This window comes from Plasmodium vivax, chromosome 13, assembly GCF_000002415.2.
Source record: "Plasmodium vivax chromosome 13, whole genome shotgun sequence".
Taxonomy (NCBI): Eukaryota; Apicomplexa; class Aconoidasida; order Haemosporida; family Plasmodiidae; genus Plasmodium; species Plasmodium vivax.
In genome coordinates, this window is record NC_009918.1 from 472,270 (window position 1) to 491,998 (window position 19,729).

Sequence of the window (19,729 nt, forward strand, 5' to 3'; positions counted from 1 at the left end):
TCTTTTTTTTTTTTTTTTTTTTGACCCCCACTTTAGCAAAAATCAGACGATTGGCGCTGTAATACAGTCTTGTTCTGTTCCTCTTCCCTCCCCCCTGTGAATACCCATGTGTGTAAATTTAGGCGTAGTCTAGTCCATGTGCAAGTTTGTTTTTACCTCAGGGGGAGGGGGAAGCATATCAATTGATCAGCCAGTGTTTATCCTTCCTGCTCTGCCTCCCATTTTGAGTGCCTTTTTTTTTTTGTTCCTTTGGGGGGAGAGGATTACCCTAGTGTACATGTGCATGCTGTCCAGGTGAGGGTAGTCATACGAGCGTGTCTTTGTAAAATAATAAGCGGCGTTGCCACGGCTGTTCAGTTTTTGTAATTCGTTTGTCTCGTTTGGGGTAGTGTATGTGTGGCGTCCAACGTGTGGTCTTATTGGGTTGCTTTTTTTTTTTTTTTTTTTCTTCCCCCCTTTGCGCGTGAAATTTTAACCCCCCGCGGAGGTACTGCTGCGTTCAGAGAAGTGCACAAGCGAAGGGGACACCCACTCTGATGTGGTGACTTCCGTGCAGACGAGGTGACTCCCATGACGAGGCGGTAACTTCTATGCCGACGCGGTGACTTCCACACCAACGCGGCAACTCCCAATCGTAGCAGTTGCGAAGAACCCACGCGTCTAAGGAAGGGGGGAAGGAAGAAAGATGCCCTCCCCTGAGAAAAGGAAAAAGAATTTCCTCTTCGGTAAGAAGGCCAAACATAGCTGTAAGGGATATCTATCTTGGAGTGCCCACAGTTGGGAGGTTCAGCTGGACGTCTCTCTTCATCTGTTCGTCACCTGTGGGTGCATTCCCCCCATCCGTCAAAGTGTAGTGCCCATCTATAGGGGGAAGAGACGCGCGGAAAAAGGAGTGAACACGAGAAAGTAAAAGCAATCTGGATGACTTCTTTTCTTCTTGTGAAGTCTCCACCATTTTTGAGGGGAAACATTTGACGAGTCTTTTCTATATGGCGACTATGAGTTGTGCAATTTTTGTCGTCCGTTTTTTTTTTTTTTTTTTTTTTTGCTTTTTCCCATTTGCAGAAGCGACATTTTTTTACGCATCTTAAGGAGGCAGACGGGTGCGCTTCTAAATCCCAGGGGTGACTTTACTTACCGCGTGTGCATGCTGAAGGAGCCTGGACACTCATGAGCAAGCGGAGCAGTGGGAGCCATGGCGCGTATGCGGAAGGAGTCTGAACAGGAGAGGGTGCTGCGCCAGAGGTATGAGCGGCTGAAACGGCTTCACCGGCGACAAATTATGAGGTGGCACCAGGAGGTGCGCCAACGGAGGCAGTGGAAAAATGGCGACCACAGAGAGATGCGGCCTTTAGACGATAGTGAGCTGCGGGCTCGAGAAGGTGAAAGGGTGGCGGATCGAAAAAGCGACTGGATACTGCCAGACGACAGAGGAATGCCGAAGGACGATGAGGAGTGGAGGCCATCAGACGAAGAGGGAGAACGGAGGCGAAGGCAGCACCAAAGGAGAAGGAAGCACCATCGGAGCAGACACGAAGCGCAGAAGAAAGGCCGCAAAAGGAAGGAGACTGAGGAACCCCAAGAAACGAGGCACCCCCAGAGCCCCTACCCAACCTTGTTGGAAAAAGGCAAAACGAAAGGGAAGGAACACCCAGGGGGAAGCATAAGAAAGGGAGAGAAGCCCCATTTATATGATGAGGTAAATCCCAGAGAGAGCGACAAAATGGGGAGTGTTAACAAGCCCTTGGAGCGAAAACGCAGCGACGGTAGCAGCGTGGTAGAGGGGCGCACAGTAATAACGTTAGCAAACGGGGATAACACAAGTGAGAGCAAAGGGGGTGCTGCTCATGTGCAGCAAGGAAGGAGCGGTGAAGGAGGGATTCAGGGGGGGGTGCCCATGTGGGGGGGACAATCAAACGGTGAAGCAGGAATTCAGGGGGGAATGCCCATGTGGGGGGGACAAATGAGCAGCGAAGGAGCGATTCAGGGGGGGATGCCCATGTGGGGGGGACAATCAAACGGTGAAGCAGGAATTCAGGGGGGAATGCCCATGTGGGGGGGACAAATGAGCAGCGAAGGAGCGATTCAGGGGGGGATGCCCATGTGGGGAGGACAAATGAACAGCGAAGGAGTGATTCAGGGGGGAATACCCCCGTGGGGGGGACAATCAAACGGTGAAGTAGCGATTCAGGGGGGAATACCCCCGTGGGGGGAAGAAACACCAGGGAGAGAGGCCTCGACCGAACAAGAGAAGTTACAAGATGAAGAAACAGAAAGCTTTACCTTTAAGAAGAATTTGGAGAGGGCACAAAAGCAAATCGATCAGTGGTTAGACATGTGGGCGAGCGCAGGGGTGGACGTATCGAAGCTTACGAGGAAAGACCACCTACAAAGCATGAGAGCAAAAGCGGCGATGATGCTGGCCAGGTGGGTGGCAAAAGATAAGGACGACGAAGGATACTGCTCAAGTGAAAATGAAAAAAAAATGGAAGCTAAGAAGGAACAGATAGCTCAGCAGATTGCCAATGAACAGAAAAAACTCAAACAGTGTAGAAGGGTGTGGAGAGAAAGGATGGTCAGGAGGATTAACAGGAGGAAACAAAAAATTGAAGAGCTTAAACTGGAGCATAAGAGAGTTAGGCAGAAATACTTTGACATTTCAAAGGCGAAAAAACAGACACCAATCACCATCCGTAGGAAGGCAGATCTGTGGATGCATGAGTGGTTCAAAATTATGGTGGGGGGGCATATCCGATGGCAATATGATATATGGGGGAAGGACATGTGGGCTATTTTTGAGGCACAGAGGAGGGAGCAGCAGAAGAAAAATGAAGAGGAGGATGCCGAGGGTGCTCAGAAAAAGGTGAACGATGAAATGATTACTCAGGGTGAATGTGTCGAGGATGTGATTGGCGAGGAGGAGGCCATTCGAGGTGCCTCCTCTAGGGTGACCCCTGAGGGGGGCGCGGCCGTCGAGGGGAAGCCGCTGCGGGAAGTGGCCGCCAAAGAGAGGCACAAGCGGCGTGAGGCCATTAAGGGGAAGAAGCAGCGGGGGGGGGCCACTAAAGAGAGGCACAAGCGGGATGGATCCACCAGAGGGAGGCACCAACGGGATGAGACAATCAGAGGGAGGCACAAACGGGATGAGGCCGTCAGAGGGAGGCACAAGCGGGATGGATCCACCAGAGGGAGGCACCAACGGGATGACGCACCTGCTCGGGGAAAACCCCTGCATGATGTGCCTAATCGTGGCAAACCGATGGGTGGTGCGGCTGCGCAGGGCAAACGGATGGATGGCGAGCCTGTTCGAGGTACCCCTAGCGATGACGCTCCTGTTTTCGACATGCATATGGGGGATGCGCCTGCCTGGGGAGAGCTCTCGGACGATAAGACGACCCGCGAGATGCTATCCCGTGATAAGGCCACCTATGAGGAGCTGTCCGATCATAAGCACTTCCTTGAGGAGCTCTCCGATGATAGGCGCCTCCTTGAGGAGCTGTCAGATGATAGGCGCCTCCTTGAGGAGCTCTCCGACGATAAGCGCTTCCTTGAGGAGCTGTCAGATGATAAGCGCCCCCTTGAGGAGCTGTCCGACGATAAGGACATGCAGGATGAGCTGACCAAAGAATCTGTTTCGCTGATAAGGGCCTTAAAACACATCGCATCCCTGGACACCCTGTCGCTGGACACGGAATCGCTAGATAGCAGTTCGAAGGGCAGCCCTTTGAGAGATCAATCTGAAAAGGCCTCCTCAGCGAAGCGGTCATCAGAGGAGCGCTCCACAGCGAAGCGGTCATTAGAGGAGAGCTCCACAGCGAAGCGGTCATCAGAGGAGGGCTCCACAGCGAAGCGTTCATCAGAGGAGCACTCCTCAACGAAACGCTCCTCCCAAAGTAGTTCCTCCTCCTCCAACAGCACCTCCTCCAGAAGCTCCTACTTTGGGACGCCCTCCCTAAGCTCCTCCTCATCAGGCTTCGGATCGCCCAATGGTGGTGCCCCTCCCGGCGCGCCGAGGGAGGAGAGGAGGAGCGGTCCAGCTGATCCAAGCGGTGAAACGGAATATAGCGAGAAGGGGGAAGGGGGCTCTCCCCAAGATGGCCAGCTGCACCGGAAGGGCGATGTAGTGGAGGGGGAAGTGGGGGAAGAAATGGAGGGGAAAATGGAGGGAGTAATGGAGGGAGTAGTTGAGAGATCAGTGGAGGGAGTAGTGGAGGGAGTAGTTGAGAGATCAGTGGAGGGAGTAGTGGAGGGAGTAGTGAATGGAGGTGTGGAGAGATCAGTGGAGATATCGGGGGAGATATCAGGGGAGAGATCACTGGAGGACGATTCCTCTCCCGAAGAGAGTTGCGAAGGAGGAGAGGACAACTCGTACGGCAGAGCGCAAAGAGAAAGCGTCATACCGATTCCGAACAATGTGATGGCTGATGAGAAGAAGGCGAGTGCGGTCATTTCGAGCAGGCATGCCGGGAGGGGCGGCGGCACGGGTAGCGGTAGCGGCAACAGGAAGGGGGACGGCATCGACGGTGATGGAGGTGACAGCGGCGGTGGTGGCGATGGTGGCGATGGTGACGACCGCGACGACCGGGGGAACAAACGCGAGAGGCACGTTAAGAACAAGGAGAGGAAAAAGATCTCCCTGTTCGGCCAGGTCAAACCAGTAGACACAATCAACCGAGGGGTGGACGCCTACCCGATTTTACGTGGCGAGCAAAACCTATATGTGGATGTCCTGATCATCGGCTCGGGTATCTCCGGACTGGCTGCCTCCTACTACCTAAACAAATGCAACGCAGATGTATTAGTCATTGAGGGAAGGAATCGGATTGGAGGAAGAGCCTACTCCACCATTCTACCCGAGAGGGTAATAAATAACAACCTGCTCCCCGAAACGGTGGTAGACTTAGGTGCCAACTACCTTCACTGTTGCGAAAATGCAGAGGTACCAACTGACAATAAGGCTCATTCAAATCAGGGGGGTAAAACAAACGAAGGGGACTCCTCCACAAAGAAGGAGACACTCTCCATGGAGTCGGGGCTATCCATGGCTAGTACCGATAAAGGGACCATTGGGAAGAGTAAAAAAGGAAGGAAAAAAAAATATTATAAGAGTAGTAGCAAAAGGGTGAAGTGTAGAGTTGCACGTCGTGAGAAGGAGCTGCTTGATCTTATGGACCCCAGTAAGATAGACGAGATGGAGAAACGGCTATCAAATAATGTCAATCTGTTTAAGCAGCAGTATGCGCAATTGATGGCCCGGTTTGGGAAGATTCCCCTGCGCGGGAGGGCCCACCAGGGGGGAAGAGATCACCCCTCCAGACAAGGTGGCAACAGCGTTGGAGAGATATCACCCCCCCAAAAGCGTGCAAACCGCCGCTTCGCGAGATGGACCAACCGGCCGGGCGAAGACGACGACGCGCAGCACTCCTACAGCGACTGCAACTACTTCCAAGCGAGGAAGCAACAAAAGGAAAAGAAAAAAAAAATCAGAAAAAATATCCTCTTCATGGTGAAATATAACGTGGACAATATTTGCCACCTGTACAGCTACGTATACAAATTGAGGGGGTGGAAATGGCGGAAAAGGGACTTACTGCACTTCCTAAAAGATATGGATGAAAATATTTGCCTGCACACCTACCTGAGTGACAGCTGCCTCAGTGGCGATTCCTCCGCTGAATCTGCCGAATCTGCGGAGTCCGCCGAGCCCGCCAAACCCGCCGCTTCCCCCTGGGGAGGCAGAGAACGCCCACTCGCTAACCAACCGCAGCAGTGCTCCAAAAGCGAAAACAAAAAATTGAAAATTCTCTCCGTCAATAAAGACACGAGAAGGAGGAGGGCCTACGACAAGTCCGTAACTCAACTGGCAAAGAAACTCAAACCAAAAATTTCCCTCGTGTGTGGAAAGGACAACTGGGAATCCACCTTCTATGCCTACTGGTACAATAACGAAAATGGGAAAAAAATTAAGAGCTTTAAAATTTATAGGATGAATTTGCTCTGTGACAAAATTAGGGTTAGGGCTGCCCGGAAAATTAAAACATCCCACTTCATAAATAATAAAGGGCATGACACGACGGTTGATAGTTATCCCTCCTGTGTGAACTTCCCCGGGGGGGGGACCCATCCTTTGGGAAAGGATAAAGAGCACCACTCCGTTTCGGTGCAGGGCCGAAAGGGGGTGCACGACGGGTATGAGGCAAAGGGGAGAGAGAAGCTAACAGAGCGGCAGCAATCGAGTGAGCCGCACAGTACAGTTAAGGAGAACACCCCAGAAAGGGGTACCCCATCACCTCCCACCAGTACGCACATCTCAGAGGAACAAAGAGCGAAGCGAATGAAGGTGGCAGGCGACTCCAGGGCGAAGAAGAAAAGCACGTGGACGGGCCAAGGGGTAGAAAACTATGACAAAGATTTAATTGTCTACGAAAATTACTACGACTATGGAGAGGAGTACTACCGAATTGTGAGGAAGGCCACTGACCCAGTGGTGCAAAGTGATAAGAAAGATATAAACAGGACATTTCTCTTTAAGGAAAACAAGGAAAGGAGAAGCATGTGGGATCTATTAATAGAATGCACAGAAGAAATACTCGAAGAAATGAACATCCACCAGGGTAATTTCTCCCTCGAGGAATGGAAAATATTAATGGTCACTCTACAGTCTAGGTATGGTTATGGAAGTGACCTTAGGGAAACCTCCATAGCCATGTCAAGACTCCCATTTCCCACCCACAGCGATATTGACGTATGTCCGAACTATGGCACGGATGATTATATTTTAAAAAATATAAAATATTACAATAAAATTAAAAAATATGAGCAGATTCCTCATGTGGCCAGCTTTAAGGATACCACTAGTGCAGATCAGATCGTCCTCGACGGGTGGAAGTGGCTCATCAACTTTCTGTCTGAAGATGTTCAGAATAGAATTCTCCTCAACACAGTGGCTGAGGTGGTCCACATAAAGGAGGAACGTACCTTTTGGGGTGACAACTCCCAATTTGTGCATCATCCAGCTGATCAGCGGGGTGATCATCTGTTGATTAACACCCCGGGGGGGGTCACTCCAGGTGGGGGGACCCACACTAAGACCTCCATGAGCAACTCCCCCCAGGGTGTAAGGGCCTCCACTGGGAACTACCCCTATGGTGACGCCTTCGTGGAGAGTACCGCCCAGCACAGCAAGGAGATTCACTTTTCCCAGAACACTCATCACACGGGGGTCTCCAAAACGGGCCGCGAATCCATCCAAAGCCTCGAACTGCTGCAAAACCGGTGGCAGCCAGGGGACAAGCAAGAAAACTACAACGTTATGGTGCAGTGCAAAAGCTACGACACGTCGAAGAAGCAAATCAACCGGCATTTCCATGGCACGTCGGATCTCTCCAATTGCAACTATGCTAATGTAAACATCTTTGCCAAGTACGTCATTGTGGCCTTGCCCCTTGGGTGCTTAACAAATAATGAAAAAAAAAAAAAAAAAAAATCTCATTTGCAGTTTGAACCCAAGTTACACCCACTGAAAGTTAAAGCCTTGAATAATTACCGAATGGGGAACCACAACAAAATTATTTTACGATTTTATCCGTTCGATTTTGCCTGGCCATTTGATAGCCTGCAGATAAACTGTATGGACCAAAAATTTCAGTTCCTCAATTTGCACGCCTATGGGAAAGTTGGCTGCATTTTGGTGCACTGCTTCCCCCCCTGGTCATGCACCTATGGGTATATTAAAAAGGAACATTACATAGTGAACGAATGTCTATACACTTTGCATAAGATGTTCGAAAACACTGGCAAGAAGCTACCCATCCTCGTTGATTATATAATTACCAAGTGGCAGGATGATAACTTTTCCTTTGGTTCGTATGCCTATCCGTATGTCAACTGCACTGATAATGATTTAATTTACTTGAGGGCTCCCCACCCGATTGATAACCCGAAAGTCGTCTTCTGTGGGGAGTACCTTTCCAAAAGCTACTTCCAGTGTGTAGACGGAGCGTACGATACAGGCATACGGGCAGCTGAAGATATCGCCCACATTGGGCTGAAGTTAAGAAGCACCGACGTGAAGTGCTACAATACGGATGTTTTTTTCTTCCCAAAGGATACCTGCCCGTTTACCAACATTCCGTTGCCCAAGATAAAAAATAACTTACTGGGATTTTACATAACGGATGGAAGTGATGAAGCGCTCACTGATTATGAAAGCTCTTCCGAGGACGACGATGTGGCGAGCATTTCCGACGTTCCTTTGTCTCTCCTAAAGGGGGAACACGACTTCTTGTCCTACTCGCTAAACAAAGTTCTGAAATTTTTCGACCACCTGAAGGGTGAAGAAGCCATTTGCACACCTGAGGGGAAGCAAAGGGGAGGAAGACCGAAGAAGCAGAGTAGCGTAGAGGGGGGCGGCGGCATACCTGTAGGGCCAACCCATACAGATATGCTCAATCGCAAGATGGATTCCCAACCAGGGGGTGGAAACTTCGCCGAGAATTTAGCCCGCAAATGGCTCGCTTCGGGGTCACTCGATGTGCCCCTGAACTTGTTGGCCGAGGGCACAGAAGGGTTACCCCTCGACTGGTTCTCATCCAGGGGAGTGGATATGCCAAGGGATTTACCCGTCAAATGGCTGGTCTCTTGGCCAGACAATTTCACTACAGAAAATAGCTTAACTAGGTCACGCATCCCCCCCGCACATTTGCTAAACACACAGGGAAGGAGCGAACGGTGCACATTTCTGAGCAACTACGATGAGTTCAGCTTATACGTGGACAAATACATAATCAAAGTGAACGACGTGATTTTCCACAATTACAACCAAATTGAATTAAATTCGATAAAAGAAAAAATCATCACTCCTGTTTTTATGAAATCGAAATTTATGCTCTCTCAATATTTATCATCCGTGTTGCGCAAGTATCACCACTTTAGGCACTTTATCCAGAGGGAACTATTTGCCAAAATTGAAGCGGCGAAGGATGTACTTTTGCACCATTTCGAACGGAGCAATTTGAACGGTTCAGGCAAAAAAAAAGAAAAAATGACAGAGGGGCATAAAACATACGAAAAAAATATGAACAGTTCAGAAAAAAAAAGCGAAAAAGAAAATGCACACATTGAGCTAGCTACAATGAGAAAAGAGAAAATAAATAAAATGTTGGCTCAGAATAGGAAAATCAGCGAACTGAACATATACTTGAAATATTTCTTAAGTCAAAAGTTCACATCGGACAAAAGTGTAGAGCAAAATATCACCTACATAAATAAATATCAAAAAATTAAATTAAACTGTACAGGATTTCTTTTTTTTTTTTGTTACCTTTTGAAATATATAATAAAAGAAACAAAATATGATACTCACCACGGTTTTATTGACTCCAGTGTGATCATTCAGTTGTTGTGCGATTACGTGTACCACTTGATATTTTACAAACACGACGTTCTCTGCTATAAGTGCATGAATGGAGGGGAATTAATCATGTGTGATTTTTTTGGATGCACTCACGGATGGCATTCCTACTGCCTATGCTCGAATGGCGCAGCAGAAGAGGGCAAGTCGGACCGAAAGTGGATCTGCCCCAGCTGCCTCAGCACGAAGTTGTCCCAGATTTTTAAGGTAAATTTGGACCCCTCCCCAAAAAAAAGGGGGCGAAAAAACCAAATGAAAAAAGCAACAAATCGGTGCGATTCCCAGCATGCGCAAATAGCGTGTCGAATGGTGTTTTTTCCCATGTGGAGCACAACTGAGGTGTTCATTTTGGTAACCTTAAACAAATGTTGTGTACCCCCCATTTCGATTTCTCATTCTTTTCTTCACAGCGGGGCTGCTATAACCAAAATGAAATCATACAGAATTACTGGAAGAGAAGAGTTTACATTTACAAAATAAAGTTCTTTCTCTCGAGAACACGCCGGATAAGGCGACGATTAGACCAGTTGCAAGTGGAGCTCTCCAAAAGGGTTAGCTGAGCTTTCCGTTTTTTTTTTTTTTTTTTGTTTTTGTGCCCAGTTGGATGCCTTTTTTTTTTTTTCGCGTCCATTCCGTTTGACACATTTGATTGAAATAGCCACTTTGGTATACCATCATTTTAATTGGCCCTTCTCAAGTTGTTTCATTTTTTTTTTTCTTTCCGTTTTTTTGTCACACGCTTTACTCTGAAATGACGCACCCCGTTGGTCATATGAAAGTGCCTTTTTTGTAAATTTGCATGCACAGTTCTTTGGCTATGCATATGAAATCCGCCTTCACAACTTTTATGTTTACGAAATATTGGCATCCATTTGCGTGGCTTTTTTTGTTTCTCTGCCCAACTGCGTGCTCCAATTTGACCGTTGCCACTATGCCGCGTGTGCCCATGTTGACATGAGCATACGTTTGGCAAACTGCGATTGTCCATTGGGCAACGCGCTTTTAAAAACATCCGCCTTCATAAAGACGCACATGTTCGAAATGTACACATTGTGCAAAATTAATTTATCAGATAATTTTACACGCCCTTTTGAGAGAGACATACACTCGGGCGATACACCAAAAGTGGAACAATTGCATTGGCTGGGAAATTAGTCCCCCTGGGGGGGAAAAGGCATGCCGCAAAGCGTTCACCCGGTGCAGCACTTACACAAACGTACGCAGAGTATTTTTACAAATGGGAAAAAATGCAATTTTCTCTTCGTTCGCCATAAACGTATAGTATGTCACAGCTATTGATTTGTTTCTCCCCGTGGGGGGTAATATATTCCCCAGAGAGAAAAAAAAAAAATTAATAAATACGTAAGGACCACCATTCACCCCTTCTTTTCTGTTCCCCTTTTGCATCCCCACTTTGTCTTCGCTTAAAAGGTGCATATCATTTTGGAGCGTTCAAAATTGGCCTTTGCGCAATAGCAAAAAAAAAAAAAAAAAAAAAATTTGCGGAAAGGGTGTGTCGTATGCGCAATATGGCGATGTATTTTTCGAATTTTTTTTTCTTTTTTCCCCCCCTCCTGCGCACATTCGAATTGACACATATATGTAAGGCGCTTGTTTACACTTTTGGGGAATGAGCCAAGTGGCTAAGCGAAAAGGAAAAAAAAAAAAAGTGGCAATAAACGGCACTGCAAAAAAGAATAGATTATATTGAATGAAAAGGAAGCCAATTTTGTATTATCTGTGTGGAAAGAGACCAATTCGAAGGAGATAGCACCATTCGTCCGTTTTTTTTTCTTATTTTTTATTGCATGGAATGTGAAGCATCCTCTTTGGCACTGCCGCTGCTGACACAGTCTAGCAAGTGCCAGTCGGTTCACAGCAGATTGTCCACTAGGAGAGGAGCCTTTGCATTTTCCCCACCCATCACAGGATCGTTCCTTTGGGGAGTTCCCGCCGCAGAGGAAGCACCTTACTTCGGGTAGGTTAGCACACTGAGTGAGCTCTTCCGTGCAAAGGAGGTAAAAAAATTTACACACATGTGATTGGGGCACAATAAAAAAAAAAACGCCTGAACAGTGTTCATATAATATGCATATTTTTTTTTTTTTTTTTTTTCCCCTGCGAAATGCACAGTACACAGATCGGGAACGACCACAGCTGCGGCGCGACAGAAGGGAAACACTCGCAATAAGTGAGCAGCTCCCGCTTCATCTCGTTCTACGGAAGGTGAAAAAATAGCCACTCAGACGTGCGTATCTTAGGAAAGCCGTAGGGGAAATTTCAACAATTGGTGCAAGTGCGAGCAAAAGGATAATTACCATTTTGGGAATAGCTGCACACGAAAGGGCAACTTTCAAAATTGAAGGCCCCGGCGTACCGCTTTGACTGCCCTTTTTGGAGACCAATTTTGGCATACACACAAACGTAACGTAGAAAATGCTGGGAATACAGGAAGGACGGGCATTCTTCAATGCCGCAAGAAACCCCAACAACAGACCCGAAAACAACATCCGCATTGAGGACAACCTACCAAGTCTGAACGAAGTGTATAATTATTTCCAGGACTTTCTCTCGAGGTACTCATCAAACACGCTGAAGGAAGGAAATTTGAAGAGGACTCTTTTTGAAAATGTGAAAAATAATAATTTCACCCTCGATTTGAAGTTGGACGATATATACAAACAACAGACGGTATTTGAAAATAATGAAATTAGTGCAACTCCCATTTCGGAGAGGAAGATGAAGAAGCCAGAGAATTACTCTGCCATTTTGGCTAGGGCCCTGTCCGAAAGGCCTCTAACATATCTGCCTACTGTTGAGCGTGTGTGTTACGAAGTGTGCGAAACTGCCAACATACTAAATGATGAAGATGAGCACTTGAATTATATTCAAATTAATTTGTTAAATACGTTCATTAGGCCCACACCTATTAGGGGTCTCCTAGCAGCTACTCAAGAAAGGTTTGTAGTAGTTCCAGGAATTATTGTGCAGGCGAGTAAACCACAGCATAAGATGAGGAAAATTACTCTCCAGTGCAGGTACTGTGACCATAAAATGTCTATCGATGTGCCCTTGTGGAAAGATAAACCTCAGCTGCCACCCTATTGTAGATACTCCTCCACCATGAAATCTTCCATGGGTGTTGCCAACCCGATGGACAATCAGCTGGGATGCAATGGGGTCCTAGAACCGTATGTGATTCTTCCAAACGAATGCACCTTCGTTGATATACAATCACTGAAGATGCAAGAATTGCCGGAGGCCGTTCCGACTGGAGATATGCCAAGACATTTGCAATTAAATGCTACCAGATATTTATGCGAAAAAATGATTCCTGGGGATCGAGTGTACGTTCATGGAGTTCTCACTTCCTACAATCCAAACCCTAAACCTACCAGGGCAGATGGAACGAACTTTTCCTATCTCCATGTCTTAGGCTTCCAAAAGTACGATGACATGACAGGCAATGATTTAAATTTTGATGTTGAAGAAAGAAATGAATTAACCTTACTGGCAGCTGAACATGATATACATGAAAAGATATTTAAGTCTGTCGCTCCGGAACTTTACGGAATGGACGAAGTGAAGAAGGCTTGTGCGTGTTTACTCTTTGGAGGTACTCGCAAGCGAATTGGAGAGGAAACCAAAATCAGGGGAGACATCAACATGCTGATGCTTGGAGATCCCTCAGTTGCAAAGTCGCAAATTTTAAAATTCGTAAATCGATGTGCCCCTGTTTCGGTTTATACATCTGGAAAGGGTAGCAGTGCAGCGGGGTTAACTGCAGCTGTTATGAGGGACAGTCAGGGGGTTTTCTCTTTAGAAGGTGGAGCCATGGTTTTGGCTGACGGGGGAGTGGTCTGCATAGACGAGTTTGACAAAATGAGAGATGATGATGTGGTGGCTATACACGAAGCTATGGAGCAACAAACCATTTCCATTTCCAAGGCAGGAATTACTACCATGCTGAATAGCAGATGCTCCGTCATCGCTGCAGCCAATCCGTCCTTTGGATCCTATGATGATTCACAAGATACCACAGATCAGCATGATTTTAAAACCACCATTTTGTCTCGATTTGACATTATATTTTTGTTACGTAATAAACAGGACATCGAAAAGGATACCCTTCTGTGCAACCACATTGTCGCCTTGCATGCGTCAAAGCATAAGTCGCAGGAGGGGGAGATTTCTCTTTCCAAGCTGACTAGATTTATTCAGTACGCCAAGAAGGAAATCGCCCCTCTGCTGTCCAAGGAGGCCAGGGACTCCCTGCGCAATTTCTACGTGCAGACTAGAGCGGAGTACCGGGGGGACAGGCGCTCCGTCACGAAGAAAATTCCCATCACCCTGCGCCAGCTCGAGTCGCTCATTCGGTTGGCGGAGAGGTTAGCGAGCCTTCATGAGAGGACCCCGTCCACGTGCCAATGTAGCGTGTCAGCTGCACAAGCGCTGATATGTGCACATCCACCCTATGCGTACTTCCCATTGGCGAATGCGTGCCGTAAGTTGCGCCCATCTACTTCTTTAAGAGACGATTCATCATATTGAGCCCCCCTCCCCCTGCAGCTTCGCCAAAATGGAGCTTTCCCAGTTCGCCACGGAGAAGCACGTGCAGATGTCCATCGACCTCTTCTCGGCCTCCACCGCCGAAACGGCGAAGCAGTGCCTCATTTTCGAGACCATGTCCCCCTTGGAGCAGAAGGCCGTGAAGGTTCGCTCGAGCGATTACATATTTGTGGCGCTATTAGAATGTGTGCACTTCTACGCGCCGCTTTCTACACCATGTGAGACAACTCCCCTTTTCCATCGCCCCTTTAGCAAGCGGAGGATGCCATACTGGGACGACTCGGGAAGGGCCAGAGGGCCTCGCGGGTGAACTTATTCAGGGAGCTGCAGCTAAGAGGGTTCGACCGATCGGCTTTATCCAAGTAAGGAAGGCGGCGGGGCTGACTGCCGGGAGGTGGCTCAGCCGCACGGCGTTTGAGAAGCGACACGCATGCGTAAAAATATATACGTATATGTACATACGTGTGTGCGCATAAGCACCCCCCGCGGAGAAACTGCACCCGTTACCTCCTCTCTTCCCCCGTTTTTAACTGCGCAGGGCCCTGGCCATCCTCATCAAGAAGGGGGAACTCCAGGAAAGAGGCGACCGTTCCGTCAGACGCTGCTAAACGGGGAAGCGTTCCTTCACTTCGCAGTCCACGCGCATGCCAATGTGCCGCGCGGGTTATTTTTTTCCGTTCACCTTTCTCCCCCCATGTATGCACCCCCATTTTTAATTGCCATTTTGAAAAACTGAACTTTTTTCTACAATCCATTTTATGGCCCTTGACAAGTGTACACTACTTTGCCTTTTTTTAAAATAATAAAAAAAAAAAAAAAAAAAAGAATTTCCTATTCCTCAAATGTCAATTAAAGAAGTGAAAAAAAATGTCGCGCGGGAAGGTACACCGTTTTGCCTTGCACAGCGGGGTTACGCGTCAGCCTCATGTAGGTTGTTCCGACTGGGCAGGTAAACGGCACTGCTGGCTGTTGGCACATAGGCCTGCTTAAAATTCTGCACAGGGGACGAACGCGGTATAAAACCGCCCCATGGGGCCATTTCTACCTAGAAGGCTAAATTCCGGGGACGTCCCTCCCCCGGTTGGAAGTACCTATGCCGAACTTTTTGCGGGGCGAATGGGGGGAAAGCCTCCTTCCCACCATCTTATGACACGTGACCCTTTTTTTTTACATTTTCCGCACTTTTGGCATGCACCGAGGCCAACTGTACGTACGTACGTACGTACGTACTTTCATGTGCACTTGCGCGGGAACGCGCGCATATAACGGTTCGCTCAAATTTGCACACTTCTTTGGTCTTCACCAAATGGGTATGCAACTTTAGCGGCCGTGCTTTGTCCACTAAGGGCTGCTAAAATGGCGCATTAAATTTTGCTACGTCACAGTTTGCAGCATGGGGGGGTGCTATGTATAGTCACATATGGCGTCACCACGGCGGTTATACCCCCCTGGGCAACATTCTGAGGGGTGAGGGATCCAAGTAAGGCACGTGTACGTGTGCCTGCACAGATGTACGTACATGTAAAGGCACATAGCACGCTTATGCGTGTATGGCCCCCCCCACAGCTGCATTTTCAAAATTGCGCATTTGTGATGCCTAGGGCACACGGGCAAGCGCAGCAAGCGCGTTGGCACACAAGGTGAAGAAAAACGGGGGTAAAAAAAAAAAAAACGAAAGGAGTAACGAACAAAGAGTAACGAAGATAGAGTAACGACGATAGAGGAGCGAAGGGAAATTTCAGCAGGGGAAGGAAAAGGGAAGAAGGCAAAGCTCCGATTTCCACTTAACGCGCGACCGCCCCATCTGCATGTCATGGGCAAAAAAATACCCCCCCAATACGCATCCGCGCAGGGGGATAAAATTATACAACATATATGTATATATATTTCTTTTATACATGTGCTGTACACGTATAATTTATATATTTTATATATTCATATATTACGCGATATTTTTTATACATGTACTGTACGTTATACATTTTATATATTACATATTGCATAGCATGTTTACTTATGTATATAATTTTTTACATATGCACAAATCAATAATACACTACACTTCCCCATTTTGGCCCCATTGAAAATGAAAAAAAAAAAAAAAAAATTGAAGTGAACAGGAAAGAAGCGAAGTGAACACGTGAAGAAATAAAAAAAAAAATACTTTTCATTTTTATACCGTTTTTTGCATCCATTTTGATTTCACAAAAATTTCTTTCCCCCTTTTGCTTTTTTTTTTTTTTTTCTTTTGTTTTTACCCTCACGTTTTAAAAACAATTTAACTTCCCCCCAAAGCAGCGAAACAGAAATAAAGAACACTTTTTTTTTTACAATATATATCAGCAAATATATGTAAACTGTAAAGGAAATCAATTTTCGCAAGTTAAAAAAAATTTATGTTACAATTGTAGTACTGCCAAAATTGAAAGGAAGAGGAAAAGTTCGTATTGCCGTACTTTGCGCGAATATATTGTGTTATACCGCTTTGTTAAAACAAATCAGTTAAAGTATTTTTTTTTTTTTCCTGCGTGTTCGGGATTCCAGCACATATATATATACATACGTACTGTATTGTATACATATATATATCCCCCCCGAGCGGGCATCGCTTTCCCTAAAAAGTAAAACTTTTTTACGCCGCCGCGAGGTTACCTCACAAACACAAGATTTCTAGGCCATTTCACCAAAATGCAGATCTTTGTGAAAACTTTAACAGGTAAGGAGGCCTATTCACCGGCGCCGCAGATCGGCTGCGCATTGGCATGCATATTGTAGTGCCGTGAGTATTTGCATACTTCCCCATCGCTCATATTTTGTGAACGTACACGTTACCTTTTTTGTTGTCCCCTCCTATTATGTTCATACCCCACTACACTGTGACGTTTATCAACATGCGCAGATTACGCGCGTCGTATTAGGGAATACGTTAATGTGTGCATTTGGTAGTTGCCTTTTCCATGTGCAACATTGTGAGCATTAGCGAAAGTACTAACTGTTGCCCATCCCATTTGGCTCTTACCTTTGGGGAGGGTACCAAGCGTAAATGTGCTGTGTGCAATTGTGTATGTGCATGAAAAGTGTGAACATGGAATATTTTTTTATTCGAGCTAGCCAAAATTGCTACTTTTTTTTATTATAGCTAGCCAAAATTGCTACTTTTTTTTATTCTAGCTAGCCAAATATGCAATTTTTTTTTTTTTCATTTCAGGAAAAACCATCACCTTGGACGTCGAGTCATCGGACACAATTGAGAATGTAAAGTCGAAAATACAGGACAAAGAGGGAATTCCCCCCGACCAGCAGAGACTCATTTTTGCGGGAAAACAATTGGAAGATGGAAGAACTCTCTCCGATTACAACATCCAGAAGGAATCCACCCTACACTTGGTCCTACGTTTAAGAGGTGGTATGCAAATTTTTGTGAAGACGCTAACAGGAAAGACCATCACTCTTGATGTAGAATCATCCGATACTATCGAAAATGTGAAAGCCAAAATTCAGGACAAGGAGGGCATTCCCCCTGATCAGCAGAGACTCATTTTTGCGGGAAAACAATTGGAAGATGGAAGAACTCTCTCCGATTACAACATCCAGAAGGAATCCACCCTACACTTGGTCCTACGTTTAAGAGGTGGTATGCAAATTTTTGTGAAGACGCTAACAGGAAAGACCATCACTCTTGATGTAGAATCATCCGATACTATCGAAAATGTGAAAGCCAAAATTCAGGACAAGGAGGGCATTCCCCCTGATCAGCAGAGACTCATTTTTGCGGGAAAACAATTGGAAGACGGAAGAACTCTCTCGGATTACAACATCCAGAAGGAATCCACCCTACACTTGGTCTTGCGTTTACGAGGTGGTATGCAAATTTTTGTGAAGACGCTAACAGGAAAGACCATCACTCTTGATGTAGAATCATCCGATACTATCGAAAATGTGAAAGCCAAAATTCAGGACAAGGAGGGCATTCCCCCTGATCAGCAGAGACTCATTTTTGCGGGAAAACAATTGGAAGATGGAAGAACTCTCTCCGATTACAACATCCAGAAGGAATCCACCCTACACTTGGTCTTGCGTTTACGAGGTGGTATGCAAATTTTTGTGAAGACGCTTACGGGAAAGACCATCACCCTTGATGTGGAGTCATCCGACACGATTGAAAATGTGAAAGCCAAAATACAGGATAAAGAGGGAATTCCCCCCGATCAGCAGAGACTCATATTTGCCGGCAAACAATTGGAAGACGGAAGAACCCTATCCGACTACAACATACAGAAGGAATCTACTTTACACTTAGTACTACGTCTGAGAGGTGGTTTTTAATTTCCTTTTTTTTTTTACTCCCTTTTACGTACATGTCCATATGTATAACCACATATCTTGTTTTTTTTTTTTTTTTTTTTCCCTTTTTTTACGTCCTATTTAACATAAAAATATAAATACACCAATTATGTAACTTAATTAAAATTTTTTTATAAAAAAAATCGCAAGGCTTGTGTTGTGTGCACAAACAGTACTATGCATTCGAATTTTTTTTAAAAAAGCGCCGGCCTGTGTTTATGCATATATGTATACATATGTACGTACATACATACATAAATATATACATATGCGCACCCCTTTTTGGCTCGTGTTTTCAAATTATCTATAGTTTTTCGCCCCCCTCTGTTTTTACTGTTATGTAGTGCCGATAACCTTATCCTCACAACATATATCTTTTAAAGTAAATTTTGATTATATTCTTTTTCCTTTTTTTTTTTTTTCCTTTTTTTTTTTTTGATTTTAAGGAAAAGAGTATGAGTCAAATGTACTTTAAACGTTAGCCAGGCGCGCGCACGCCGCATGCATATACGTGTGTGTGTATGCACAGGTGTGTGGGCGCGAGTGTATGCCTTGTGTGTGCGTGGAGGCGTGTACATGAAAGTGCGCGAAAGGGTGTACATACGAGTGTGCATACGCTTGTACATACGCGTGTACATAAGCCTACATATGTGCCTACTGTTAAAGCATAGTGTAAAAATTGTGCAAACGAATTTAAAGCGATGGTAGCTGGAGAGGTGCGGTACGCCGTTGGGAATTGCCAATCGGCGAAGCGGCCACGTGGGGATGCCGCGAAACGGGGAGGACTTGGCCAGCCGCCGTAATTGGCGCGCCTTCCCCCACCGGAATTAAAAATTTGTCAAAAAGGATTAGCAAAGTTCGGTGCGAGTTGGTGAGGAGTAGCAAAAAAGTGGCAGTGATCGGAAGAGCAGAGGTAGTAGTTTTTTTTTTTTTTTTTTTTAAAGCAAATTTTACTTCAAAAGAGGACCAGATTTTATAAAAATTACGAAGGAGAAAAATTTCATACAAAATTAACAAAAAAAAAAAAATATATGAATTTGCAGGAATATATGTAAAGAACTAGGAATTGTGTGTGCGTTTTTTTTTTTTTTTTTCTTCTTAAAGAGGCGCGTGGTTATATAGGCGTGCAGGCCGGCTGTGTGTGCGCTGCTAGGTGCGGACATACACATAGGCATCACATACGGCATACCCATACGGTATGCCCATACAGTGCAGCCGCTGGATGTGCACAGGACGGCCATGCCGAGGCACGGATCGAATCCGCAAAAAAAAAAAAGGCGTATATACAAATAGGGGGAGTGGTATACTAAAGTCGTGCAAACGGGTGTAGGAAAAGTGCGCGGTTCACGCAGTATTTATTTATATATACACATATGTGCACACATGCATGCAGCGGTAAACATG

The 19,729-nt window shown here is 46.1% G+C and overlaps 3 protein-coding genes across 3 annotated transcripts, besides 27 other annotated features; all 3 read left to right on the forward strand.

Moving 5' to 3' along the window:
- Window positions 1-920: 920 nt before the first annotated feature.
- Window positions 921-950: a microsatellite.
- A 245-nt stretch (window positions 951-1,195) lies between these two features.
- PVX_084610 (hypothetical protein, conserved) lies at window positions 1,196-9,972 on the forward strand (the record flags this gene model as incomplete). Its single annotated transcript, XM_001616539.1, has 2 exons — window positions 1,196-9,619; window positions 9,823-9,972. The coding sequence occupies 2 exons, from the start codon at window positions 1,196-1,198 to the stop codon at window positions 9,970-9,972; spliced, it is 8,574 nt and encodes a 2,857-aa protein (XP_001616589.1).
- Window positions 4,368-4,478: a microsatellite.
- Window positions 6,988-7,016: a microsatellite.
- Window positions 7,363-7,382: a microsatellite.
- Window positions 7,650-7,700: a microsatellite.
- Window positions 8,654-8,685: a microsatellite.
- Window positions 9,218-9,314: a microsatellite.
- Window positions 9,877-9,900: a microsatellite.
- Window positions 9,973-10,338: 366 nt separating the features above from the next.
- Window positions 10,339-10,460: a microsatellite.
- A 325-nt stretch (window positions 10,461-10,785) lies between these two features.
- Window positions 10,786-10,807: a microsatellite.
- Window positions 10,808-11,092: 285 nt separating this feature from the next.
- PVX_084615 (DNA replication licensing factor MCM5, putative) lies at window positions 11,093-14,589 on the forward strand (the record flags this gene model as incomplete). Its single annotated transcript, XM_001616540.1, has 5 exons — window positions 11,093-11,430; window positions 11,546-13,800; window positions 13,982-14,126; window positions 14,234-14,343; window positions 14,520-14,589. Exons 2-5 carry the CDS (start codon window positions 11,849-11,851, stop codon window positions 14,587-14,589), a joined length of 2,277 nt encoding a protein of 758 aa, XP_001616590.1. The 5' UTR covers window positions 11,093-11,430; window positions 11,546-11,848.
- Window positions 11,404-11,423: a microsatellite.
- Window positions 12,648-12,683: a microsatellite.
- Window positions 12,971-13,022: a microsatellite.
- Window positions 13,514-13,543: a microsatellite.
- An 84-nt stretch (window positions 14,590-14,673) lies between the features above and the next one.
- Window positions 14,674-14,704: a microsatellite.
- A 379-nt stretch (window positions 14,705-15,083) lies between these two features.
- Window positions 15,084-15,107: a microsatellite.
- A 633-nt stretch (window positions 15,108-15,740) lies between these two features.
- Window positions 15,741-15,902: a microsatellite.
- A 204-nt stretch (window positions 15,903-16,106) lies between these two features.
- Window positions 16,107-16,133: a microsatellite.
- A 117-nt stretch (window positions 16,134-16,250) lies between these two features.
- On the forward strand, window positions 16,251-19,037 carry PVX_084620 (polyubiquitin 5, putative). Its single transcript, XM_001616541.1, has 2 exons — window positions 16,251-16,697; window positions 17,190-19,037. Exons 1-2 carry the CDS (start codon window positions 16,670-16,672, stop codon window positions 18,305-18,307), a joined length of 1,146 nt encoding a protein of 381 aa, XP_001616591.1. The 5' UTR covers window positions 16,251-16,669; the 3' UTR covers window positions 18,308-19,037.
- Window positions 16,423-16,466: a microsatellite.
- Window positions 16,864-16,892: a microsatellite.
- Window positions 17,748-17,782: a microsatellite.
- Window positions 17,886-17,915: a microsatellite.
- Window positions 18,264-18,293: a microsatellite.
- Window positions 18,440-18,490: a microsatellite.
- Window positions 18,620-18,658: a microsatellite.
- Window positions 18,724-18,855: a microsatellite.
- A 104-nt stretch (window positions 19,038-19,141) lies between the features above and the next one.
- Window positions 19,142-19,161: a microsatellite.
- Window positions 19,162-19,729: the final 568 nt, after the last annotated feature.

Excerpts from the sequence above, each read along its gene's own strand:
- PVX_084620 (XM_001616541.1), top strand. The coding sequence starts at position 16,670 with ATGCAGATCTTTGTGAAAACTTTAACAG. Across the intron at positions 16,698-17,189 it reads CTTTGTGAAAACTTTAACAG|GAAAAACCATCACCTTGGAC; the intron begins GTAAGGAGGCCT and ends TTTTCATTTCAG.